General features: G+C 38.0%; 2 protein-coding genes and 1 non-coding gene across 5 annotated transcripts in view; 2 read left to right on the top strand and 1 right to left on the bottom strand.

The window, feature by feature from the left end:
* The window catches only part of Kpna1 (karyopherin subunit alpha 1), a 596,817-nt gene extending 581,730 nt beyond the window's left edge, over positions 1-15,087 (top strand). For all 3 annotated transcript variants that reach the window (XM_048346771.1, XM_048346770.1, XM_048346772.1), the window contains 9 exons: positions 1,899-2,030; positions 3,210-3,298; positions 3,691-3,790; positions 4,266-4,429; positions 6,190-6,268; positions 9,090-9,215; positions 11,185-11,312; positions 12,088-12,266; positions 12,821-15,087. In XM_048346771.1, coding sequence (XP_048202728.1) covers positions 1,899-2,030; positions 3,210-3,298; positions 3,691-3,790; positions 4,266-4,429; positions 6,190-6,268; positions 9,090-9,215; positions 11,185-11,312; positions 12,088-12,266; positions 12,821-13,008 — 1,185 coding nt within the window. In that variant the 3' untranslated portion in view covers positions 13,009-15,087. The remainder of the gene's footprint in view (positions 1-1,898; positions 2,031-3,209; positions 3,299-3,690; positions 3,791-4,265; positions 4,430-6,189; positions 6,269-9,089; positions 9,216-11,184; positions 11,313-12,087; positions 12,267-12,820) is intronic.
* LOC125352132 lies at positions 7,673-7,779 on the bottom strand. Its single transcript, XR_007211126.1, has one exon. It is a non-coding gene; the product is annotated as a U6 spliceosomal RNA (small nuclear RNA).
* A 6,106-nt stretch (positions 15,088-21,193) lies between the features above and the next one.
* Wdr5b (WD repeat domain 5B) lies at positions 21,194-24,386 on the top strand. Its single transcript, XM_048346757.1, has 2 exons — positions 21,194-21,650; positions 21,899-24,386. Exon 2 carries the CDS (start codon positions 21,972-21,974, stop codon positions 22,950-22,952), a length of 981 nt encoding a protein of 326 aa, XP_048202714.1. The 5' UTR covers positions 21,194-21,650; positions 21,899-21,971; the 3' UTR covers positions 22,953-24,386.
* The last annotated feature ends 292 nt before the right edge of the window (positions 24,387-24,678 follow it).

Genomic DNA, 24,678 nt, shown 5'->3' with positions numbered 1-24,678 from the left:
TGATTGCCCTCGCTAGGCAGGTAGCCACCACATTGGCCATGCTTTCAGCCTTTTAAGTGCCTTCTACTGTTCTCGGCATTTGTTATCATTCACATGGCTTTGAACTGTGTTGATTCAGTTGTCTGCCCATTCCCTCTGATGGCTCTGTTTTCCCTATGACACCTGCTTTTTTAGTTGATCTAAAAGCTTAGAAAAAGACATACTGTTGATCTGTTAGATAAAGGCATATCATATCACTGAAAGGAATGCAAATTTTATTTTCTTTGTATGTGTATTTATTTAAGTATGAGAACTATGGACTATATAGAAATACAAGGTTTTATTGGGTGCTGGTGGCACATGCCTGTAATCCTAGCTGCTCAGGAGGCTGAGATCTGAGGATTGTGGTTCAAAGCCATCCCAGGTAGGAAAGTCCATGAGATTCTTGTCTCTAAACACTAGTAAACCAGAAATGGAGCTATGGCTGGAAGTAGTAGAGCTCTAGTTTTAACCTTGAGCAAAAGAGCTCAGGACAGTGCCCGAGCCCTGAGTTCAAGTCCCAGGACTGACCAAAACCAAGAAAGAAATATAAGCTTTTATTTTCTAGCACTAAGCTAGGTCAAGGGGATTTGCTAGGGATTTGCAGAATTAGTAGTGTGCTATATTTTTGCTGACTATAATGTGGTTCATATCTTCTGTTTCCTAGTGCTCAATCAAACTTTACTCAATCTGCCTTTTTTTTTCTCCTTATGAGGAATGCTCTTTAAAAAAAACTATTTTCTGACTTTGGTTTGGAGTCTTATTTATTGGAAGCTCTTATGTATTGAAGCTGTCATTTCTGTAATTCTATACTTGTTAACTCCTTTTAAGCTATTTAACATTTAAAATACTTTTTGCCTTTCTATAACCACATTTTGTACACTACACTAACATTATTCTGTTTTGCTTTACCAATCTTGCAGAAATTATTTAGTACATGATATGCATAGATTAAGGCCCAAGGGAACAGAGTTTTCAGTGAAATTTTAAAATCTTACCCCTATTCTGTTATCATCCAGGATTCTTTGTATAAGTAACACATATTTTGTAGTTTCTTGTAATTCCACTCAGCTATAATTTGTGGAGTAAGTACATTAAGGTCTGGGCTCAATGGCTTATACTTGTAATTTCAGGTACTTGGGAGAGACAGAGATCCAAGGCAGTCAATATTCAAGGGCACAAAAGTTAATAGATAGTGTCTAAGTAAATAAGCCAGGCTTGGTAGCATGCACTTGTGGCCCCAACTATGTGAAAAGTGTAGGTAGAGGCATTCTCATCTGAGGCCCAGTCTGAGGAAAAAATTAAAAACTTTTAGAAAAAATAGCTTAGCTCTAAGAAGGGCTGGAAGTGTGGCTCAAGTGGTAAGAGTAACTTGCCTGTTAGCAAGCAAGTGCCCCTAAGTTCAAAGCTCCAAGTACCTAAATAAAAAAGTACATTAACTTATAACCCTGTTTGTGGTAATATGATTTAGTACTACATTTATGTATACTATTTTGCATTTAGTTTTTTTATTTGAATCTTAGGAGACTTTTATATGTTAGGCAACATTTCCTCATTTTTTTATGGTGTCACATTAACTGTAACTTGATTTGAAATTTTAGATACCTTGAATAGGGTGTGATAATTCTTTTGAAGTTCTTAAAATTAATGTGTTTAGTAGTAGAGGTATGGTTCAAGTAGTAGATAGAGCACCAGCCTTGAAAAGCCAAGCAAGAGCACGAAGCCCTAAGTTCAAGCCCCAGTACTGGCATAAAATTAATAATGGTATTCAGTTGAAAAGAGATGTAAATAACGATCTCAGACTCTTCTTTATATACAGAAATCATTATGAGCAAGATTTTAAATTGTTAGAATAATGAAAATTATTTTTATTTTTCTAGTTTGAATCAGCTTGGGTATTGACAAACATTGCTTCAGGAAATTCCCTTCAGACTCGGATTGTGATTCAGGCAGGAGCAGTGCCCATCTTCATAGAGTTGCTCAGCTCAGAGTTTGAAGATGTCCAGGAACAGGTAAACAAAACAAACAAGTAAATAAAATTAGGTTAAAAATAAGTAAGAAGTAGCAGATGAGCTTAAAACTAAAACTTTCTCTTTATTCATATTCAGGGCTTGAGTTTGACTATTTGGCTGTGATAATCCAGTTTATTCCTAGGAGTGTTCTAGAAACTTAAATTTAGTCAAAATAGAATATATTTTAGTGAATATAAACACACTTCTAGCCATATAGAACCATTTAGTCTCTGTAAGCTTTTTTTTTTTTTTGCCAGTCCTGGGCCTTAAACTCAGGGCCTGAGCACTGTCCCTGGCTTCTCTTTGCTCAAGGCTAGCACTCTTGCCACTTGAGCCACAGAGCCACTTCTGGCCGTTTTCTATATATATGGTGCTGAGGAATCGAACCCAGGGCTTCATGTATATGAGGCGAGCACTCTTGCCACTAGGCCATATTCCCAGCCCCTCTATAAGCTTTTTAGTCTCTACAAGTTTTTTAAGCAATATAAGTATTACTGATAAGAGGGCTTCTTGAAGACGTCTCTAATTGAAGTCTTTGACACTTTTACTTTTTTAAAAAGATAAAAAAACATTAATTTTTTTTATTACTGCCAGCCTTACCACACTTTTTAAGATATCACCACTAAATGAATATGGCTTTTATCACATCCAAAAGTTTAATAAAATTATCTATATTTTGATAGCTCTTGAATTGGGGCTGGGGATATGGCCTAGTAGCAAGAGTGCTCACCTCATATACATGAAGCCCTGGGTTCAATTCCCTGGCACCACATATACAGAAAACGGCCAGAAGTGGCACTGTGGCTCAAGTGGCAGAGTGCTAGCCTTGAGCAAAAAGGAAGCCAGGGACAGTACTCAGGCCCTGAGTCCAAGCCCCAGGACTGGCAAAAAATAAAAAAAAAAAAAAGAAAAGATAGCTCTTGAATTCTCTTTAAGGACAACTAAACTCACTAAGGTACTTGAATCTCTGCATTATGCCAAGAGCTATATAAAATGTTACTTCGGGATGAGAATGGGGTCCTATAGAAAGAAAGAATATAAATATTGAGTCATCTCTTCGTAAACGTTATGTAACTCATTTTCTTTTTTAAAGTATTACTATGATGTATTGGTCCCTTTGGAAGATTTATGAGGGAATTAATTTATACATCTATCATTAACAAATCAATTCTTCCACAGGCAGTCTGGGCCCTTGGCAACATTGCTGGCGATAGTACCATGTGCAGGGACTATGTTTTAGACTGCAATATCCTTCCTCCTCTTTTGCAGTAAGTTTCATTTCGTTTTTGCTTTTTTTTTTTTTCATGAGTAATAAAAAATGAGAAATTCCTCAGAAAGCATTGTTTTTGGAAATTATGTTTTGGAATTATGATGTACAGAGCACTTAGAGTTATATAAGTCAAGTAAAGAGTACATTTCTTTTTGGAAAATGTCACCCTTTCCCCTTTCTTTATTACCTTGTTAGATCATTTCTTTAGGCACTTACTCCAGTGCTAAAATCCTGAATTACTTGCAATACAATTATTGAATTTTTTTGTTCTGGAGAAAATCTATTTGAAGTCTGTTTTATCCATACATAGCATTTATTTACTATTTATCTTATGCAGTCAGTGAATTAATATCTTTGGTATGACTTACCATCACACGCTCGTGCTTGTAGGTTATTTTCAAAGCAAAATCGTTTGACCATGACCCGGAATGCAGTGTGGGCATTGTCTAATCTCTGTAGAGGGAAAAGTCCACCTCCAGAATTTGCAAAGGTAAGCAGTATACTTGTGGGAAATTGGCAGGAAAAGTGCTGTTAAAAGACCTCAGCAACCAATGTTAATGTTTACAGAGAGATAATTCATAATAATAAAATTTAGAATGTTAGAATTTTATCAGTTTGTACAGAAATAGGTTTTTTTTGTCATTTCTAGCTTTTGTTTAAATTTGAGATCATTTCTCATTGCTTGGAAAACTCCAAATTAATCTTCAAAACCTTAGTAATTTTTTAAATAACAAAGTATCTAAAATGTAGTATTTCCTGGTAGTGCGTATGTGAAAGTTCCTTTACCTGGTCAACAGTTATTTTCTTTGGATTTTGACTTATCTCAGCAAAGTAAACAAAAGTCCATAGATAGCCTTCCCAAAGACACAAATGCAGTCATAAAGTGATTGCCTGGTAGCTTTCTTGAGTATCTCATCTCACTTGTTTTTCATTCTGTTGAATTTCTTTGTATCTTTCTTTTACAGGTCTCCCCCTGTCTGAATGTCCTTTCCTGGTTGCTGTTTGTCAGTGACACTGATGTGCTGGCTGATGCCTGCTGGGCTCTTTCATATCTATCAGATGGACCCAATGATAAAATTCAGGCAGTCATTGATGCAGGAGTATGTAGGAGACTTGTGGAGCTGCTGATGTAAGATACCTTTTTTTTTTTTTTAAAGCATGTATTAGTTATAAGGGGGGGGGTGTTCATTGTTAAATTTCCACACATGTTTACAATGTATTGTAATGAATCTCCTTATCATTCTCCCTACCTTTTTCTCCCTTACAGAAGAATTTCAACAGGTTTCATTGTTGTGTTTTTACTGTTTTACTGTCCAAATAATGCATATGGACAGTATTCAGTCTCTTTTTTTTAAGTGTCTTCTTTTTCCCTCCATAATAGATGCTTTCTGTTCATACTTAAATATTAGTTGATATTTTTATTGATTTGTTATGCTTTGGCTTTTTTGTTGTTTCTTGTTTATGTCTTTTTGTTTGTTTCATTTACTGTTTTGAGGCTTATATAAGAAGCTCTTTTTGCTCTGATAGTAGTAGTCCTTCAGCAGAGACATTTGGAAAACTTCATGTAACAGCCACTAGAAATCAGAAGGCTTATTGCCACTAAAAATAGTCATCCCTTCTCTGTTTCTGGTAGAGCTACTGGTTTCAGACATTGAGTCTTTCGTATTAGTACCTTTGGATAGTACCTTTGGTGATGGAATGAAAGACTTACTCATGACAAATAATTTGAAAGTATAGCAATTAAATTTTTAGGTAGTACTTAGAAAAAAATAGATTGATAAGATGATGGGGAAGTAATAAAAGTATTGGCTACATATGAATTTAATTGAAGTACAAAGTAGACATTTTTCTGAATGTAACATATGGAATAGGGTAGTTGAATATAATGCACAGATACAACATTCAGGGATTGTACCAAGCTGGCCAATAGACTGAAGTGAAAAAATGCCACTGGAATCAGAGGCTTCCAAAATCTGTGAGGTAATTCTTTGTGTTTCTGTACATTTTAATTATTGCATTTCTGTTATTAGGTTTTAAATGGGACAGTTTTAAGAATAACAAGTCTCAATAAAGGAGAGGAAAGTAGGATTTTTAAGAAAAGTTAAATGATACTGACTTATTCTGAAATTAGGCCTTAGCGTCTATTTTCTGTATATATAAAGGCCTTTGTGGAAGGTGTTTTTGACTAGTAAGACAGCTTTGTAGATTTAGTAGGAAGAGTTCAGTATTTGAGGTACAAATTCTCACTTTCATTTTCAAATTAGTTAAGCTGCTGACAGGTCAGTATCACCTCTGAGAAATAAATTATAAGATTTGTGTTATAGAAATGTTACTTATTGGGCTGGGAATATGGCCTAGTGGCAAGAGAGCTTGCCTCGTATACATGAAGCCCTGGTTCTATTCCCCAGCACCACATATATAGAAAATGGCCAGACGTGGTGCTGTGGCTCAAGTGGCAGAGTGCTAGCCTTGAGCAAGAAGAAGCCAGGGACAGTGCTCAGGCCCTGAGTTCAAGGCCCAGGACTGGCCAAAAAAAAAAAAGAAATGTTACTTATTGCTCTTGATTACGTCGGCAACTACAGAAGCAAGTAAAGAGGAGACTAAGCTCATATTAAGAAATGAAAAAGGAAATTGTGGAATCCAGGTGCTGAAATGCCTGGGAAAGATTACTAGAAATTACTTTTAGTTTTCCCAAAAATAGTAAATAAAGGAAAAGACAGCTCCTAGAGGATACCAAACATTCTGTCATTGTGGTATGGTTTCCTTAGTTACTAATCGGTATGTTTCTTCTCTAAAATCTTAACCACTTATTTTTTTCAGATTTCAGCCCTTTAGAAAAGGAACTATGGATACTACTGTTAGCTATAACATTTCTTTTTATGGTTGCAGGCACGATGACTATAAAGTAGTTTCTCCTGCTTTGCGAGCTGTAGGAAACATTGTCACAGGGGATGATATTCAGACACAGGTATGAAGAAGTAACTTTATTTTCCCCTTCCAAAACAGTATATTGAGCTAGACATCAGTGGCTCATACCTATTGCGCAGGAGACTGAGAGCTGAGGATCCAGGTTTGAAGTCACTTCTTGCAGAAAAATACAAGAAACTCTTACCTCCAATTTAACCTGCAAAGAACTGGAATTGGAGGTGTGGCTCAAGTGGTAAAGCCCTGGCCTTGAGCAAAAAGGTCAATAAGAAAATGAGATGCTCTGACTGTGCCTAGACTGGCACACAAGAAAGCAAAAACAGAAATATTTTCTTTAGGCATCTCTGTTGTCAATAATTTCAGTATCTCCTGCCTATTACTTGCCTCCCTATCCCCTACCCCCTTTTGGAGGCAGATTTATTTTGTCTATTGTTACTTGAAATGACTGACTCTCAAAAGCCTCTAGGTGCATTTTTTGTCATTGTTCAATTAATTATCTTTTTTTTATGTAAGAAAAATTCTTTCTAGTGCCCAAACAACTTCGATATCAAGATACTTTCACAGTGGATTGTTCTGGACATTTTTCTTCCAGATGTCTTAAAGTTACCTTCCTAGCTGGCTCACATTTTGGTGCTTTGTTTCATTCACTGTTTTTCTTTTTAGCAAGTTTTCCTTTTACTGTTCTCTTTGTTGATGAACATTTTCCACAGGGCAGTCCTTCAGGTCATTCATAAATCTTACAGCTTTAATGATAATCCTTTTGTGCATGGATTGTAAAAATTCGGATAGATTTTGACCTTAGCTTGACTTGTTTTTCTTTTTTTGGCCAGTCCTGGGGCTTGAACTCAGAGCCTGAGCACGGTTCCTGGCTTCATTTTGCTCAAGGCTAGCACTCTACCATTTGAGCCACAGTGCCACTTCTGGCTTTTTCTATATATGTGGTTCTGAGGAATGGAACCCAGGGCTTCATGTATATGAGACAAGCACTCTTGCCACTAGGCCATATTCCCAGCCCCCAGCTCCCACTTTTTATTCAGTGTTTTTGCTTTCCTTGTCTCTAAAATTAAAGAGACTAGATTTGTTTTCTTAAGTTTTTCCAGCTGTAATGTATTTATTTGCAATATACGTCCAAATTATTCCTCGCATGTCTGAACTCCTGCTTCTGTACCCTATCTCAGTAAGTGGCATTGTTTGTGCCAGAAACCTGGGCATCAGCTTGATCCTCCCCTCTCTGCTCATTCCCTACAGTGCTTTGTTTGACAGTTTAGAAAAGAGAAGAAAAGAATACATGTTTGACTATACTTGGGTGAAATCTCTTTGGAAGAATAAATAAAAAACTTAGTAGCATTATTTCTGAGGGAACCTAGGAGCTTGGGGTATGGAATTGAAAGGAGTGTTGAAAGTAATTCTTTGTGCTGCCTGAATTTTTTTTTCTTTTACTTAAAAAAAAAAAATGGAACGTTTCACGAATTTGCGTGTCATCCTTGTGCAGGGGCCATGCTAATCTTCGCTGTATTGTTCCAATTTTAGTATATGTGCTGCCGAAGCGAGCACCTGCCCTGAAATTTTGAGCCATGTGCTTAATAATTAAGTTTTTAGGGGCTGGGAATGTGGCTTCGTGGTAAAGTGCCTGCCTAGCAGGGATGAAGCCCTGGGTTCGATTCCTCAGTTACCACATAAACAGTGGCGCTGTGGCTCTAAAGCTACAAGAAGCTCAGGGACAATGCCCAGGCCCTGAGTTCAAGCCCAGGACTGGCAAAAAAGGAAAGAAAAAATAGTCTTTAGTAGTTTCTAGGACTAGGGCTGTAACTCACTGGCAGTGTGTTTGGGGAAAAATAATAATAAAAAGCATAAACAAATTTTTGTATTTTCCCCACTGCCACATGGGCTTTAGGTGCTTGCTATATGTGTTCCTTGAATTAAGTACAACTCACCACCATGAGCTTTTATACCTACTTTTTTCCCTCAACATATAGGACACCTATCCCTGCTGATCTATTCATGGTCTTATCTATAACCTGTACTCTGCAAGTAATATTTCCTTTTGTGGGAGGAGGGTACCAGTGCCAGAAACCCTCCCTCCAATCTGTGAACTCATATTTGGTGATTTTTTTAAAAAAAATTGTTGTATCCTATATTTGATATGCTTCATCGAATATATATTTTACTAGTAGCAAGATAGTTATTTAAGGACTTAAAAATCTTAAAATACTTATTTTCTGATCTCTAGATATATTTATCCTTGTTAGCTGTAGTGACAGCAAAGTAAATTAGTAATTGTATTGTAATTATTAATAGATCTGTATAGCCAAGGCTGGCCTCCAACTTGTGAATCTCATATCTCAACCTCTTAACTACTACGATTATAGGCATGTGCCACCACACTTGGCTCAGTATTATATTTTATTTATTTTATTTTTATTTTTTAAGTTTTATTATAAAACTGATGTACAGAGAGGTTACAGTTTCATATGTTAGGCATTGGATACATTTCTTGTACTGTTTGTTACCTGTCCCTCATACCCCCCTCCCCCTTTTCGAGGTGTTCAGTTCGCTTACACCATACAGTTTTGCAAGTATTGCTTTTGTTGTTGTTTCTCTTAATTTACCCTTTGTCTCTCAATTTTGGTATTCCCTCTCCAGTATTATATTTTATAAACTGCAATTTTAGTAGTTGTGAAAGTGCGTAATGAAACTGGTTTGTTGTTGTAGAAACTAATTCTAACTAATACTTTCGTGTGTGTGTGTGTGTGTGTGTGTGTGTGTGTGTGTGTGTATGTTTGTATATAAAATCCAAGGGAAGATTTTCCTAAAATAAGTTTGGAACAATGCAGTAAGTGGAAATTTTAACCTTTTTCTTTTAGGTAATTTTGAATTGCTCAGCTCTTCAGAGTTTATTTCATTTGCTGAGTAGCCCAAAAGAATCTATCAAAAAGGAAGCATGTTGGACTATATCTAACATCACAGCTGGAAATAGGGCACAGATTCAGGTAATACAAAGTACATGCTTTTATTTCTGTTTTTTATTCATTGGCAGTTTTTTTTCACTGAACCTTAGACACGCACACATTTAGGCCCTCATATTTCCCTTTGTCTTTAATATTTAATAAGTTATGAAAGATTCTAGAAAAAATGTCTTGTATTTTTAAAAACAATTTGATATACTTTATGCTAAATAGATTTGACTCATGCTTATTAAAATGTTTATTTTACAGTGAACCCTTGTGTTATGTTGCCCCAGTTTTTCAGATACTTTAGAAGACTGGCTTTCTTTTTTTTAAGTGATTATCTGCCCTTTAATTTAGCCTTTTTGTCACTGGGAAAGTAGCTCAAGTAAAGGAAAAGCACCCGCCAGAGTGTTCAGCATGAGTCATGATCAAGGCTGGAAAAATGGGTTGGAAAAGATAAAATAAGAAACTCAGGGTTCTTGGAGTTGAGTGGAATCATAAGGTTCAACTCACCAAGATTTTTACCACAGTAAATTCTCATTTCCTAACCTCATGTTATACTCACTATCGATATACAGTTATTACTAATTAACATAACAGTTCAGAACATGATGAAAACAGGCTCATAGAAATCAGTTTTCTCAAGGACATCTTCAGTAAATGACATGGTCAAGATTAGGATTCTTCCTGTTAAATATTGCTGGCTTCCATCACTGATAAAAGAATCTTGGCCATGAATGGTATTAATCTCCCCATAAAGCTGAATTAGGATCTGAGATTGACAGCTATAGCCATTTGTAGTGTGCATATGAAATTATATTATTGGGATTGAGTCAGAGTATTTCAAATAATAAGGACATTCTTCAATTCTCATTGGGAAGTGGCAGTTTGGAATAAGATGGAGTTGGGATCCTAAAGGAACAGAAAAGCTAGACCTGGGATATTTCCAATTGACGGTGATAACTGATTGAATTTAGAATGAAGATAAATAGCCTTTGTAAACTGGAAAGGCTTAAAAAGAGACAATAGAGAGGACAGACGATGTGTTTGAGATGTGTAGTAAGCTGCTGGGTACAGACGATGTGTTTGAGATGTGTAGTAAGCTGCTGGGTACAGACAATGTGTTTGAGATGTGTAGTAACCTGCTGGGTACCCTGGGTGGACTTCAGTGACAAATGATGAACTTAAGTCACAGCATATATGCAAGAGTGCATGCAAGAGAATTGATAAGATTAGCAGAGAGAGGAAAATAGAATTGTGTTACTATGTCATAATGTAAATTGTATGAATCATAATATAACTACAAGGGCTAGGAATGTGGTCTAGTGGTAGAGAGTTTGCCTAGCATACATAAAGCCTTGGATTCAATTCCTCAGCACCATATATACAGAAAAAGCCAGAAGTGGTGCTGTAGCTCAAGTGGTAGAGTGCTATCCTTGAGCAAAAAGAAGCCAGGGACAGTGCTCAGGCCCTGAGTTCAAGCCCCAGTACTGACTGGCAAACAAAACATAACTATAATATATAATATGATTCATACAGTAAATATTTTAATTTTATAATGTAAAATTATATTATTTATACAATTGATTTATTGTATAATAATGCAATTTATAATTTACACAATTCATATGTGAATTGTGTAATTTGTTACAGGGTAGAAGAGACTAAAGAATTCAAAAAGAATACTGGGAGATTTTAACATCACAAGCTCTTATATTATCTGTGTTATACCAAGAATAGCCTAAAGGTTAATTAATGATAACAAGAACTTCTTCCTCTGTATTTAGTCTCTGGGATTTGTAGTCACAGGCTGGTTTCAAACAATTGTCAGATCTCAGCCTCCTGGTAGCTAGGATTACATGTGTAAGCCACTGGCATCCAGCCCCATTAGTTTTGACACGTGGTAGAGGGGTGTCATTAGTGAGTTAGTTAAAAAGTTATAATTAGTATTAGAAGTACTTTCATAAATTTTTGAATTTCCTGATTTATTTAAATTTTGCCTTAATTTCAGACTGTGATAGATGCCAACATTTTTCCGGCCCTTATTAGTATATTACAAACAGCTGAGTTTCGGACAAGGAAAGAAGCTGCTTGGGCCATCACAAATGCAACTTCTGGAGGATCAGCTGAACAAATCAAGTAAGTTACTGACCATGTAATATTTTGCAAATTGAAAGAAACATTGTGTTTGTAACTGTCCCCAATGTATTACTTAGAATGAAAGATGAACTATATTTGAGGAATATGGTGAGATTATTAACTAAGTATGCTTAATTCCAGCCCTTTGTAAGACTTACTTTTAGTGTCATAGACTCAAATGTACCTTTAATGTCATAATACCCGTCTGTTTTTTTTATTTTGTAATTTAGTGAGATAGCGTTTTACTTAGAGCCCAGGCTGGTCTTAAACTTGCCTTATATCCCAGGCTGTTGGTCTCTACTCATTATGCCCCTACCTCTGTCTCCAAACACTAAGATTATAGGCATGGACTGCCATACCTGGCCTGCTTGTTTTTCTTTTTGTTAGTCTTCTTTACATATATTTCATTCTTCTTATAGTCTTCTCAGCAACTTTCATAAAATTTTAAGTACATTGAAAGATTAGCTTCTTGGGCTTATACTGAGTTTTCAAATCAAGTTGTCATGTTTGAGAATTGTGGCTTATGTTTAGGAACAAAAATGACAGCCCATGAGAACTATACTATTTTGAAAAATTGTTAAGGGGAAAATAGATGTCCAAATAATTGATTTGGGGTAATTGTTGAAGCTTTTTTTATGTGATTGGGCGTAGCTTGTATAGTTGATTGGGTACTTACTTCTAAATTCAGTGAATTTGAAATTGACACTCACCATATTGATTAATTTTACAAAATTACGTATATTGTTTGACTAAGTTGTCTTTTGTATTAATTTAGGTACCTGGTAGAACTGGGTTGTATCAAGCCACTCTGTGATCTCCTCACTGTCATGGACTCTAAGATTGTACAGGTTGCCCTAAATGGTTTGGAAAATATTCTGAGGCTTGGAGAACAAGAGGCCAAAAGAAATGGCAATGGCATTAACCCTTACTGTGCTTTGATTGAAGAAGCTTATGGTAAGATGCTTTGACTGAAGAAGCATATTGCTAAACATTAAGCCATGGAAGACTAATACAAATACTGAGATTGTTAAGTACTAGCTGATGTAAGAACTGTAAATAATTTTTTGTTTCTATGAACTGGCTCTTGCTTACCTATGTTTTTAAGATGTCAGATTTTTTTGGTGGGGTGAGACTGGGTGTTGGTTCTGGGGCTTGAACTCTGGGCCTTAGTTCCTTGAGCTCCTTTTGCTTAAGGCTAGTGCTTTACCACTTGAGCCACAACTCCACTTCTGGCTTTTTCTGAGTAGTTTATTGGAGATAAGAATTACATGGACTTTACTCAGATCTCAGCCTCCTGAGTAGGTAGGATTACAGGCATGAGCCATGAGTACCTGGCTGGAGGTCAAATTTTATAGCTTTCACATGTAATCCCACCAGAAATTTCTATACTAGTGTAGAATATGAGATATATGTAAGTAGAGATGTTTCCTTTATATCAAGAAAGGAAGCATATGCAAAATAATTCATTGGAATTTCCAGTAAAGATTTTTCTTTATTCTTCATCCTAGGTCTGGACAAAATTGAATTCCTACAGAGTCATGAAAACCAGGAGATTTACCAGAAGGCCTTCGATCTTATTGAGCATTACTTTGGGACCGAAGATGAGGATAGCAGCATTGCACCCCAGGTTGACCTTAGCCAGCAGCAGTACATCTTCCAGCAGTGTGAGGCTCCTATGGAAGGTTTCCAGCTTTGAAGGAATATTCCACTTTCATGTTCCTGTGTAAGACCAGGCTACCCAGTTGAGTCCTCTTGTGGAGCCCACAGTCCTCATGGAGCTATCTTCTCAAATGTTTTCCATAATACTGTTTGCGCTCATTTGCTTGCCTTGCGCACCTGCTCTCTTACACACATTGGAAAACCTCTGGCTCTCTGTGGTGGAAAACCCTTATAATAAAAGGGTAACCAGAATGGCCCACTCTCTTATGGAAAAATCCCTAGGCTTTGGAGATCCGCATTTACATTAGAGTCACGGGAATATACACATATTTAATATGGCTCCCTTTTTTGTGGGGAAAAAAGAGGACTCCTCCTCATTCCCATTATAGAGTGGGGAATAATACTGACATTAAAAGATAAAACTAAACCTTTTATCTTGAATTTCACACAACTACTTATAACAAGGGAGGTGTTTAGACCTGTTGTGTATACTTCAGAGTACTTTTCATGCGTTCTTCCACAGTGAACCTTTGGATTACCTGGTGGCTTTTTCTAGCCAAATTTGCATTAATCCTTACTGAGATTGGATGGTTTTCTTTCCTCTATTGGCGCCATTCTTCAGATATTAAAGTTAAACCATCCACTCCCTCACCTTCAGCCTTCAGTGAATGTGCTTTCTAGTTGTCAGGAATGCTGAAGAATTAACTCTGACTCTTAAATGTGATACTGGTTTGCAGATTCCCTTTAAAGCAGAAAGGAGGAGCACATCTTAATTTGAATGACTTTCGCTTCTCTTTGAGCGTATGTGTCTTAGGATTTGGAAGTGGTTTCAATTCTAATGCTGATATGAAGATTTAGAGTTCTTAGTAAAAAACCATATCCTATAATTTAATAAAGGAATAAGAAGACAAACCTTTTGCTTTTCCCAAACTCAACCAGTGTGACTAGAGGCTGTCGTCTGCATTACAGCGCATGCTTCAGGTTTTGTGGTCCTGATCTGATCCTCAGTTGGAGGTCACCCTAGGTGCTTTCCCCTTCATGCCTGGAGAATAACACATACTTTGAAAGATTATTTAGGGATTTGTTTTTCTTAGCCAGTGCACCTTGATTTTAATGTGTTTGCGCTGCATATAGGACCCCTGTAATGTACCATCTTTATTTAAAAAAAAACAACAAAACCATCTTTCCAACATGACCTGCTTAAGTCAAATAAGGGCAATGATCTTTTTCTAATAACCTCAGTGTTCTCTAACCATTTTATTTCAACTCCTACTAGTACCCTACACGTATGCACCTACAAATGGCTCTTCTAGTACTGTGTTCACTGATCCACATTTGTGCTTGGACGGGAATGGAAAAAAAGTTTAATTGCCAAGAGAACTGCAAATGAGTTCAATAGACTTCTCGGTGCTAGTTGGCCATCTTGACTCAATGTTGGATACATGATCAGAGAAGATTTTTGGTGAAATCTGTTCAAAATGAATTCTGAAGGAAAACTTGCTCACTTCCATTCAGATCATTTACCCTTTTTATCCTCTTTAGACTTACTCATACCCTTCTAGGATTCATTATAATCCCAAAGTGTAAAAACTATCGGACAGTTGCCCCTGCCAAGCTGTTATATACATCTCTGGTAACTCCTGCTGAATGTAAGGGATACAGAGCTTTCATACCTCATCATGATGTTATTTAAACAGCCAACTTATGTGACCTGATACACTTTTTTAAAAGTCCACTTCATTCAAACTAGAAAGATTCCGAGACAAAGGACATTTATCAGCCGAGAGTGTGATGCATTCTTCGCCTCTAGTCTGTAGTTGTATCTGTGCTCTGGGATGGATACCGTCTGATGTCTGTTATTGATGGAGCAGCCACTGCAAAACTAGTCAAGTCCCATCTGTACTGTTACTTTCTAGTGCTGCTTTGTGCTGAGAGAAAATTTTAGTTTACTGCACTCGACCTGTAAGAGACTTTGATTCTTTGTAATTTTAGGGATTAATTAGGTGGTTAATTTAAAGAACTTTCAATGTTGCCTTTACATCACATTAAAATTAACTCCTTTCAAAAGGATAATAGAAGCACTGAATCATAGTAAAAATCTTGTTTTTAGCTTTGACTCTTTTCGTGGCTGAGTTTGTTTTATTGCAAATTACTGGTAACATGTCATTTCTATAGATTGTTTTCAATGATGTACCTTCTGTTGAATAGTTAAAATTTTTTCCATTTTATTAACCAATTTGAAAGTTGTACCCCCCATCTTAGCCAGGGTAGCATCAATGGGAATTTTTGCTAGCAATTGCAGGTGTCTCAGTGATTGAATTAAAACAAACTCCATTAACTGCTATGATCTATTTTGTCAAATAGAAGAGTTTATCTTGTTTCTAGTCCTGGGAGTTCATGAACCATATATCTAAAGTAAACTTTAAAATAAAATTTTAAGTGTAAAGTAAGAATTAAGGTAAATACCAGAATAATTCAGATATGCTGGAACTTGGTACTGATAAAAGCAGCCTTTTATTTAGGTAATAGAAATGGCATTTAAAGCCCCTTTTTCCTGGCAGAGATTCTTATTTGGTTTTGGTTTATTGAATACTTTCTTCATAAAGGTTTTATTCACTACAAAAGCATGTTGATTTTAACACAAGAAAATTTTTGTGATTTTATGAATATTGTTCTGAAAGAAAGTGGCTATTGGCTTGTCTTTCCTCCCCCTCCCCCCTTTTGTCACCAACCTTTCAAAATATGTTTTTATAGTGAGATTTGGTGAGGGGCAGGGAAAGGAGGCAGTATGGAACATATTCAGAGAATTTGAGAAATAAGGTACCCAGCATATGAAGAACCAATACGTAGCTCTGGTTGGATGGAGAAATACTAGGAAGGACAACATGAATGATATGAAGAAAAGATGCATATTTAGGAAACAGTTCTTTGTGGAACATTTTATGCCCTTATCACTAAACAAAACCCTTTATAATTACTACCTTTGTCATTCATACTGCTTTTGAAAATTCTGTTGCCCTAGGATTATTTCTTCCATATACCAGGTAAATGTGATTGGATTCAGTTGTACTGTTGAGGGGGAGAAAAAGCAATGTCCTATAATACATCTGAAGCATTATAGGTTTCTACTGATTTTGCTGAAGAAAAGAAATGTGTCAGTATAATTCATCCATCAGATCGGTCAAACAAATCCGCTGTGGTACAGGCAGTTTTGGATATGTTTCTCCAGTAATAAATAAACATATCACCTGTTGTATTCCCAGACTTAGGGACTGCATTATAAAAAGGTTTGCCTTGGGTCAAGGGATTTATTTTCTTGCTGATGAACTTTGTGGAAACTGTTATCAATAAGTAAATCATTATAGCTGTTTTAGGGATTTCTTTTTTTTTAAAATTGAGTATTATGGCATCTAAGGATGGTGTTAAGTAAAGCAAAGAGATTCACTTTTTGAAAGGAGTCGTACTTGTTTTAACTATAGACTGTGTTAACTCCTACATTCCAGAAAATCTCATTTGCATAAATAAGTGTGCCCATACATGGATGTTTCAAATCTAAATGTTTTGAAATACTAAATCCTTAGGGTCATACCTTCCGTTGTGAGGTAAATAGGTTATTAAATACGTATCTACCCAGTTAGGAAGTATTTTAGACGGCCTTTTCCTGTCATCAAACATTATGAAATTAAAGTAGCTAGGGATATATCACACATGCAAAATAGAATATTGTATATAATCTTGACTCTAACATGAAAGATAATGGATATTTCTAACACTTCATTGCCAAGAAAGGATAGTCAATGAGACTGGTACTTGGGCATCAGAATAACGCTACCTAGGCATCGAAATAATGCTAATAAAGCAAATATCTATATATTAATTGAAAGTATCAAATGGCTGTTCATCTGGAAGCTTGGATAAGAAAGAATTATGTACTGTTAGTGGAATAAAAGTTCCAATTCATTGGCTGGGTGCTGATGGCTCATGCCTGTTTATAAACCTAGCTCTCAGGAGGCTGAGATAAGAGGATCAAAGCCAGCCTAGGTAAGAAAGTCCATTTTACTCATTTCCAATTAGCTACCAAAAAGCCAGAAATGGGGCTGTAGTTCAAGTAGTAGAGCCCTAGCCTTGTGCACAAAAGCTCAGGGGCAGCCCCTGAGTTCAAGCCTTGGACCTGCATCAAGAAAAAGTTCCATTCTGTTTTCAAAAGGGGAATGTAGGTGTGGGTGGGGGGGGGGAGGCTTGGTGGTTTCACTTAAGGCTGGCATTCTTACCACTTCAGCCCCACCTTCACTTCTTTTTTGGTAATTAGAGATAAATGTCACAAGGACTTTTCTGCCCATGCTGAACTCAAATCGAGATCTTTGTGACTCTCTGCAAGTCTCTTGAGTAGCTAGGATTATAGGCATGAGCCACTAGGGCCCAGCAACGACAACTTGTCTTTACTCTTAATAGAGTATCCATCTACTGTGTGCCAGCTGTTTGGCTAGATTTCCCTTGTTTTTAATTAATCCCTTGTTTTAAATTAATCCTCTAGCTGCTCTTTGAGGTGAATTATTATCACTATTATAGATGACAAAGCCAAGACTTAGAAGAAATTACTTTGCCCCAAGGTATAACAATCCTTAGATACTGGCTGGACAAGGGAAAAAAACTACTCTGCAACTTCTGTGTCTTGAAGAACATGGCCATTCACCAGTTTTGTGTCCCTGAACTGCAGGACTACCTTCAGCAACTACAGGTAGGCAAGCCATTTTTGTGGGATGTTCTTCCCTGACTTCCTCATCAGTGACTTAGCGACACCTTAAAATGATGCCTTTGCGCTGGAAATATGTTTTAGTGGTAGAATGCTTGCCTAGTGTGCATGAAGCGCTGAGTTTGACTCCTCAGTACTACATAAACAGAAAAAGATGGAAGTGACACTGTGGCTCAAGTGGGAGAGTGCTAGCCCTGAGTTCAAGCCCTAGGACTGGCCAAAAAATTTTTAAAAAGCCATTGGGTATTCCTTTATATAATCTGATCTGTAGAACCACCCATCCCAACCATCTTTTATTTCTGCTGTCTTAAACTTGGTAGTACACAGTCCAACAAAGTTGATTTTGAATTTACTAATATAATGGCTAACATCTAAAAATATGTTCCTATCGTAATATAAGAAAGGAAGGTTTTGACTCTTAAAGTATCAGAATGAAAGAATTACTGACCTAAGGAAGCAATGCCTTGGGTGTAAACATGACAGCCCATCTTTTCCTAGAGGATTATCCCATGGACATCTTCCTTTGTATTTGTTTACTTAGTATTTCTGCTTACCGCGGTCATCTTGACAACTCCAAATCCTTTTCTAAATGTTCTGATACTGATTGGGAATGGGTGTAATGGCCATGGGTGAGTGCCTTGTATATAATAGACATTCATATATAATAGACATCCAGTGAATAACATGGTGAAATGTACATCTGTGTTATAAGGGATAATTGATTACAAAAGAAAATTGCAATGAACTCATGTTGTTGCTTGAAACTTAGATGAACAGTTATTAACATAAATGTCTCAGCATTTTAAGTCTTTCATGTGTAGTCAACCTTCACGAGACATACACAAGCAGACATTGTCACAGGAGAGCTCGCTCTTAAAAACAATCTTGTCTTGGCCGGTACTGGTGGATCACACTTGTAAAGCTGTCCAGGAGGCTCAGGTCTAAGGATCAACATATGAAGCCAGACCAGACAGACATATCCAAGAGACTTATCTCCAGTTAACCAGAAAAAGCCAAAAACAGGTTTGGCTCAAGGGCCAGCCTTGAATGAAAAAGTTAAGGGAGAACCCCCCAGCAAGGCCAATACCAGCCAGTACACACATGCAGAAAAAATAGACATCCTATAGACTTACCATGTAATTAACTTTGTGTTTACTGTATACCAAAAAACATCTCCATCTCTCCTGGCATATTTTAAAGTCAATGATCTCTTACTAGCTATATCCAGCTGATGTGGAAGCATGTGGTTATTATTAGGCTGTGAAACGGGGATTGTTCATTTTTATATATTGTATAGCAGAAGGTGAGTAGAAACAAAAATAAGGTTTATTTCTTCATTCCATGACTGCTTCATGGTTTGGAGATTGCATTTGGTTTGGCAATTGCATTGACCAAGTTTTTTTTTTTTTTTTAATCTTTTAGGCTGGGAATATGGCCTAGTGGCAAAGAGTGCTTGTCTCGTATACATGAGGATGAGGTCCTGGGTTCAATTACCCAGTACCACATATACAGAAAATAGCCAGAAGTGGCGTTGTGTGTGGTTCAAGTGGCAGAGTGCTAGCCTTGAGCAAAAAAAGAAGCCAGGGACAGTGCTCAGACCCTGAGTCCAAGCCCCAGGACTGGCAAAAAAAAAAAAAAAAAAAAAAAAAGCAAAACAGCCCCAGTTCCTGCAAGCTCCTGTTTTTTCATCAATAATACACAATGGCCAGGTTTACAAACTTACTAAATAGCTTGAATGACTTGCCCCTATTCCACTTGGAGTTACAAAGTATTTCTTGCTTTTTTTCAAATCAGTGTATGGTAACTTATGATCGTGGGTGGTCTGCAAAAAATAAAATGACCTTTCTTTATATCCTCAGCCTGAGGAAGCAAGTAAGTCCATAATAAGGATCACTGCCTTACCTGCCATTTGGGCTTAACATTGAAATACAGTGATGGATAAGGATAGAATGAAAAGTCAAAAAGAACATTGGAGAAGGAATGGGGCAAGGTTTGAGATGCTTGAAGTGCACCCAGAAGTATCAGGTGATGTGTGTGGCCACTCAGGATTTAGTGCACCTAGATTTCATAATTTGCTAGAGGTCTAAAGAAAGTTGAGTATACATAGTTGTATTATACTTGATTTTGAGAACTGATTGGGTAGTCAGAAGTTGTTAGGAAAAGTTAAAGTCCTTAATGCAAATGCACAAATCACTCCTCAAGTGGCCATGGCTAGCTCTAGCACATCCGTTAAAACATTTGTTTAGACTGGGCCCTGTGGTTTATATGTGAAATCCCAGCAGTGCTCTGGGGAGAATTCTGGGTTGAGGCCAGCCTATGCAAAATATTAGACCACTGCGCCCCCCTCATCTCAATAAGCTAGGCATGGTGGTATGTACTTGTCATTCTAGTAGAAGGCAGAAATAGAACCATGGTATAATTCTAAAACACTAGTATAGAAAATTCAAATTAAATCACCAATGTGGTGAAAATTATGGCCATCAAAAGTAGATATTGTTACAAAGTTGGGTAGCCATCTAAGACATTTTGCTTGGGAACTTAAAATGCCAGTCTCATAATTATGGTTTTTGCCACTTTGGGTTTACTTGTATTAATATTCCCTGCTCCTACACACTTGTTAAGGCCAAAGAAGTAAAGCTAAAATTCTTAGGTCTAATTCATAAGGATTGCAATGTTAGCACTACTTGTTAATAGCAGATAACATCTATGGAACAAGACTTAATTCCTAGCCCTGATTTTCTTTACATGAGCGCGGGGCGGAGGAAGCCGGTGATGATGGGTCACACTTGTAATCCTAGCTACTCAGGAGGCCAAGATTTGAAGCCAGCCCAGATTTGCTGCTTGTGGAACTGGAATCTCCAATTCACCACCAAAATGCCATAAGTAGAGTTGTGGTCCAAGGCGTAGAGTGTTATCTTTGAGCAAAAATGCTTCGACAGCACCCAGCCCTTGAGTTCAAGCCTCAGGACTGGCACCAAAACAAAACAGCAACAAAAATACCTAGACATAGAACTTACAAAGGCTAAAACGTTTGTTTCATTTCTCCTCGCTGACTACCCAGGATTTACAGTTCTGAGCAACCTGCACCAGCAGCACTGATCCAATTATTGGCTGGGGATGTGGGTTAGCGGTAGAGTGCTTGCCTAGCATGCACGAAGTCCTGGATTCGATTTCTCAGTACCACATAAACAGAAAAGGCCAGAAGTGGTGCTGTGGCTCAAGTGGTAGAGTGCTAGTCCTGAGCAAAAAGAAGCCAGGGACAGTGCTCAGGCCCTGAGCCCCCAAGCCCTAGGACGAGGGGGGCGCGGGGGGGGGGGTCCAATTCTTTAATTTCTAAACTTTTGCAAAGAAAACTTTTAAACCAGAACTCTTAAAAAAAAGTTGGACATAAGTTCTCCATTCCTCTTTGCCGCCAGGCTTAACAAAACCAAGGCTGGTCTCCGGCACAGGGTTCTTTGGCTACGCTCGTGAAAAGCCTGCGGGTGGGGTCGTTTGCCTTTAAAGGGCGGGCCTAATGCTGCGGCGACGGGAAGGCGGCCAGTGCATCCCTCTGTCAAGACAGTTCCCACAGGAGTGCCTGCTGTTCGACATAAAGACCCATCGTTTCTCACGGCAGCCAGATCTAATAAAGCTCGCCCAGCTACCCGCTCTACCCAGGCGACCTAGGGGGGTGCAGCGCCTGGACCAGCGGACAGAGCCGGAAGTAAACACGGCGTCTCCCGTTGCGCAGGCGTGAGAACGTATCTCCTATGCTCTTTGCGCAGGCGCGCTGCAGCTCTTCCTGTTGCGTTGAAATGACGTCGGTGAGCCGCCCTTACAGTGTTTTGAAAGGTGACTGCGCTCCTGGATTCCTTTTCTGGTAGCTATGCGAGTTTTCCTTCGACTTCTGACGCCAGTTTAGAGCGGTGCTCCGTCCATCCTCAGTAGGGTTGCTCACAATTCTTTTGGAGCCTGGGGAGGGGGTGTGGAAGATGGTTTCTGTGGAGACACTCCATATTCCCCCCCCACTAGCGCAACTCACAGATGAACTAAATGCCCAAACCCTACTTAATTACAGACAGCTTATAGGATCCTTTGCTTGTATTCTCATGTTTAGCCAAAATGGGGGGGAAATGAATCCGTCGTTGCTGCTGATCCAGAAATTACACAAAGCTGTGTTGTTGTTTTTTTTTAACTTTATATTTTTTCATCTGCGAGGTTCAGGGCCGGACGCCTGAGGAACCTTAATATTTTGGAGCTTCAGGGTCATGGCAAGGAAGGAGACCGGAAATGAAGCACAGTTGGCCTTTTCATCAGCCAATCAGAGCCAGGAAGTGTCTGAAAAACCAAACTATGCCCTCAGACTTACTCTAATGGGGCACGGGGCAGCAGTGTCTTCGGTTAAGTTTAGTCCTAATGGAGAATGGCTAGCAAGTTCTTCTGCTGATAAACTCATTATAATTTGGGGAGCATACGATGGAAAATATGAAAAGACATTATATGGCCACAATCTGGAAATATCAGATGTGTCCTGGTCATCAGACTCCAGTTGTCTTGTTTCTGCTTCAGATGATAAAACTCTAAAGATATGGGATGTGAGAACTGGAAAATGTCTGAAGACACTGAAGGGACACAGTAATTATGTCTTCTGCTGTGATTTCAATCCACCATCCAACTTGGTGGTTTCAGGATCTTTCGATGAGAGTGTGAAAATCTGGGAAGTGAAAACAGGAAAGTGCCTCAAGACTTTGTCTGCTCATTCTGACCCAGTTTCTGCTGTTCATTTTAACTGTAATGGATCATTGATAGTGTCAGGTAGCTATGATGGTCTCTGTAAAATCTGGGATGCTACATCAGGTCAGTGTTTAAAAACACTTGTTGATGAAGATAACCCCCCTGTCTCTTTTGTAAAATTTTCTCCAAATGGTAAATACGTTCTTATTGCAACTTTGGACAATACTCTTAAATTGTGGGATTACAGTAGAGGAAGATGCCTGAAGACATACACTGGTCATAAGAATGAGAAATACTGCATATTTGCTAATTTTTCAGTTACCAGTGGAAAGTGGATTGTATCTGGTTCTGAGGATAACCTGGTTTACATTTGGAACCTTCAGAGTAAAGAAATTGTACAGAAATTACAAGGTCATACAGATGTCGTGATCTCAGTAGCCTGTCATCCTACAGAAAACATCATTGCATCAGCAGCCTTAGAAAATGACAAAACCATTAAACTGTGGGTACTTTAGTACTAAGGTCTTTGGAAACCATGTACTAAGGCAAAATTGGCAAAATACTTAGGCATTTGAAAACATTTCTCTGAATTTTGGAGTGGTTTTGTATTTCTTTTAAAATTAGCTTTTGGTTGTAAGATTTTGAGCCTCATAGTCAAAATTTACAAAATGAGATGGCTTATGGCTACTAATCCTGAGGCCTATAAGTTTGATTCCAGTTCTGTTCCTCTGAGGTATTAGCTTAGCAGGTCATAGTACTGGGAATATGTGGAAGTAAGGTTGACAAGATCAGATGATTGAGGGGGTCATGTGAGTTTGCAGATTGTGGTTTGGGAAGTCAGGTGAATAAGCACATAAGCCTTGGGTGGTGATGAGAGAACTGAAGGTACATGTCATATGATAGCAGCACATTTGGTGCAATATATTCTACATGATAGGATTCAAAAGTCCATGGGATCAAGCCTGCCAACTTGGGGAAAATGTCATAGTTAGGTTCATTCAAAGATGAAGAATGACCTCATAACTACCTTCATTGGCTGGGTTGTGCTATCCTATGATTTTCAGAGAAACTACATGTCTTGAATGATTAAGAATACTCTCCTTCAGGACGTATTGACTCTCAGACTCAATTCAGAAATCACCTCTTATAAAACCATCACTGCCTGCTTCCCACCTCAATGGACAGTTAAATTAAGTTTTCCTGCTACTTATAGCTTCTATTGGAAAATTGAACATGCATATTTGCCTATCTGTGTTGTAATGATTTCATGGGCCGTGTTTCCTATTAATAAATTCTACAATCAGGAAATATATCACCTTTTTCTTTTTTCTTGTGATGATTGAACCCATGGCCTTGCACATGGCAGGTGACACACTGTGTCACTAACTGCCTGAGCTGGGTTCAGACTCCAAGATCTTCTGCTTCCATAGTAGCTGTGACTAAGCTTACAACACCAGACCTGGCAGAAAGTATATCTGAATTGTCTTTGTCTTGGTTTTTGTATGAATTAGACTCAAATTTGATAAATGATATTTCATTCCTTGCCTGCTTTCAATTAGCTTTAGTAATAAAAGCTCCAAGCTATTATATTGATTAAATACCCTACCCTCACATATTAACTCCATTCACACAGGGCTTTCACAGGAAATCTAAAGAATGGAAAATAATTTCTGTTCCCTTTACCTAAGGACACCTAATGAACATGTGCAGTAACCAAGGAAACAAAGGCAAAGCTCCAATCGTTAAGTTTTATCTGCTAGCCATGAGCTCCAGCTTGAGCCAAGGCCATTCAATGGAGAAATAGTCTTTACCAGATACTGTTAACAAACTGCTTAAGCCACAGCAAAAGAATGAAGCTTGACTTTTAAACCACTTATGAAAATTAGCTGAAAATCAATCACAGACCTAAATGTAAGAGGTAGGCCAAAGTAAAACTCTTGGAAGGAAACAAAGTTAAGTTGGGCTGGGAATATGGCCTAGTGGCAAGAGTGCTTGCCTCCTACACATGAAGCTCTTGGTTCGATTCCCCAGCGCCACATATATGGAAAATGGCCAGAAGGGGCGCTGTGGCTCAGGTGGCAGAGTGCTAGCCTTGAGCGGGAAGAAGCCAGGGATGGTGCTCAGGCCCTGAGTCCAAGGCCCAGGACTGGCCAAAAAAAAAAAAAAAAAAAAAAAGCATAAATAAGAAAAAGAAAACCTGGGTGCTGGTGGCTCACTAGTTAATCCTGATCACACATCTGC

The sequence above is a fragment of the Perognathus longimembris genome, chromosome 5 (assembly GCF_023159225.1).
Source record: "Perognathus longimembris pacificus isolate PPM17 chromosome 5, ASM2315922v1, whole genome shotgun sequence".
NCBI lineage: Eukaryota > Metazoa > Chordata > Mammalia > Rodentia > Heteromyidae > Perognathus > Perognathus longimembris.
Note: the sequence above shows the minus strand (reverse complement) of the source record. Positions and strands in the feature narration are given on the sequence as shown.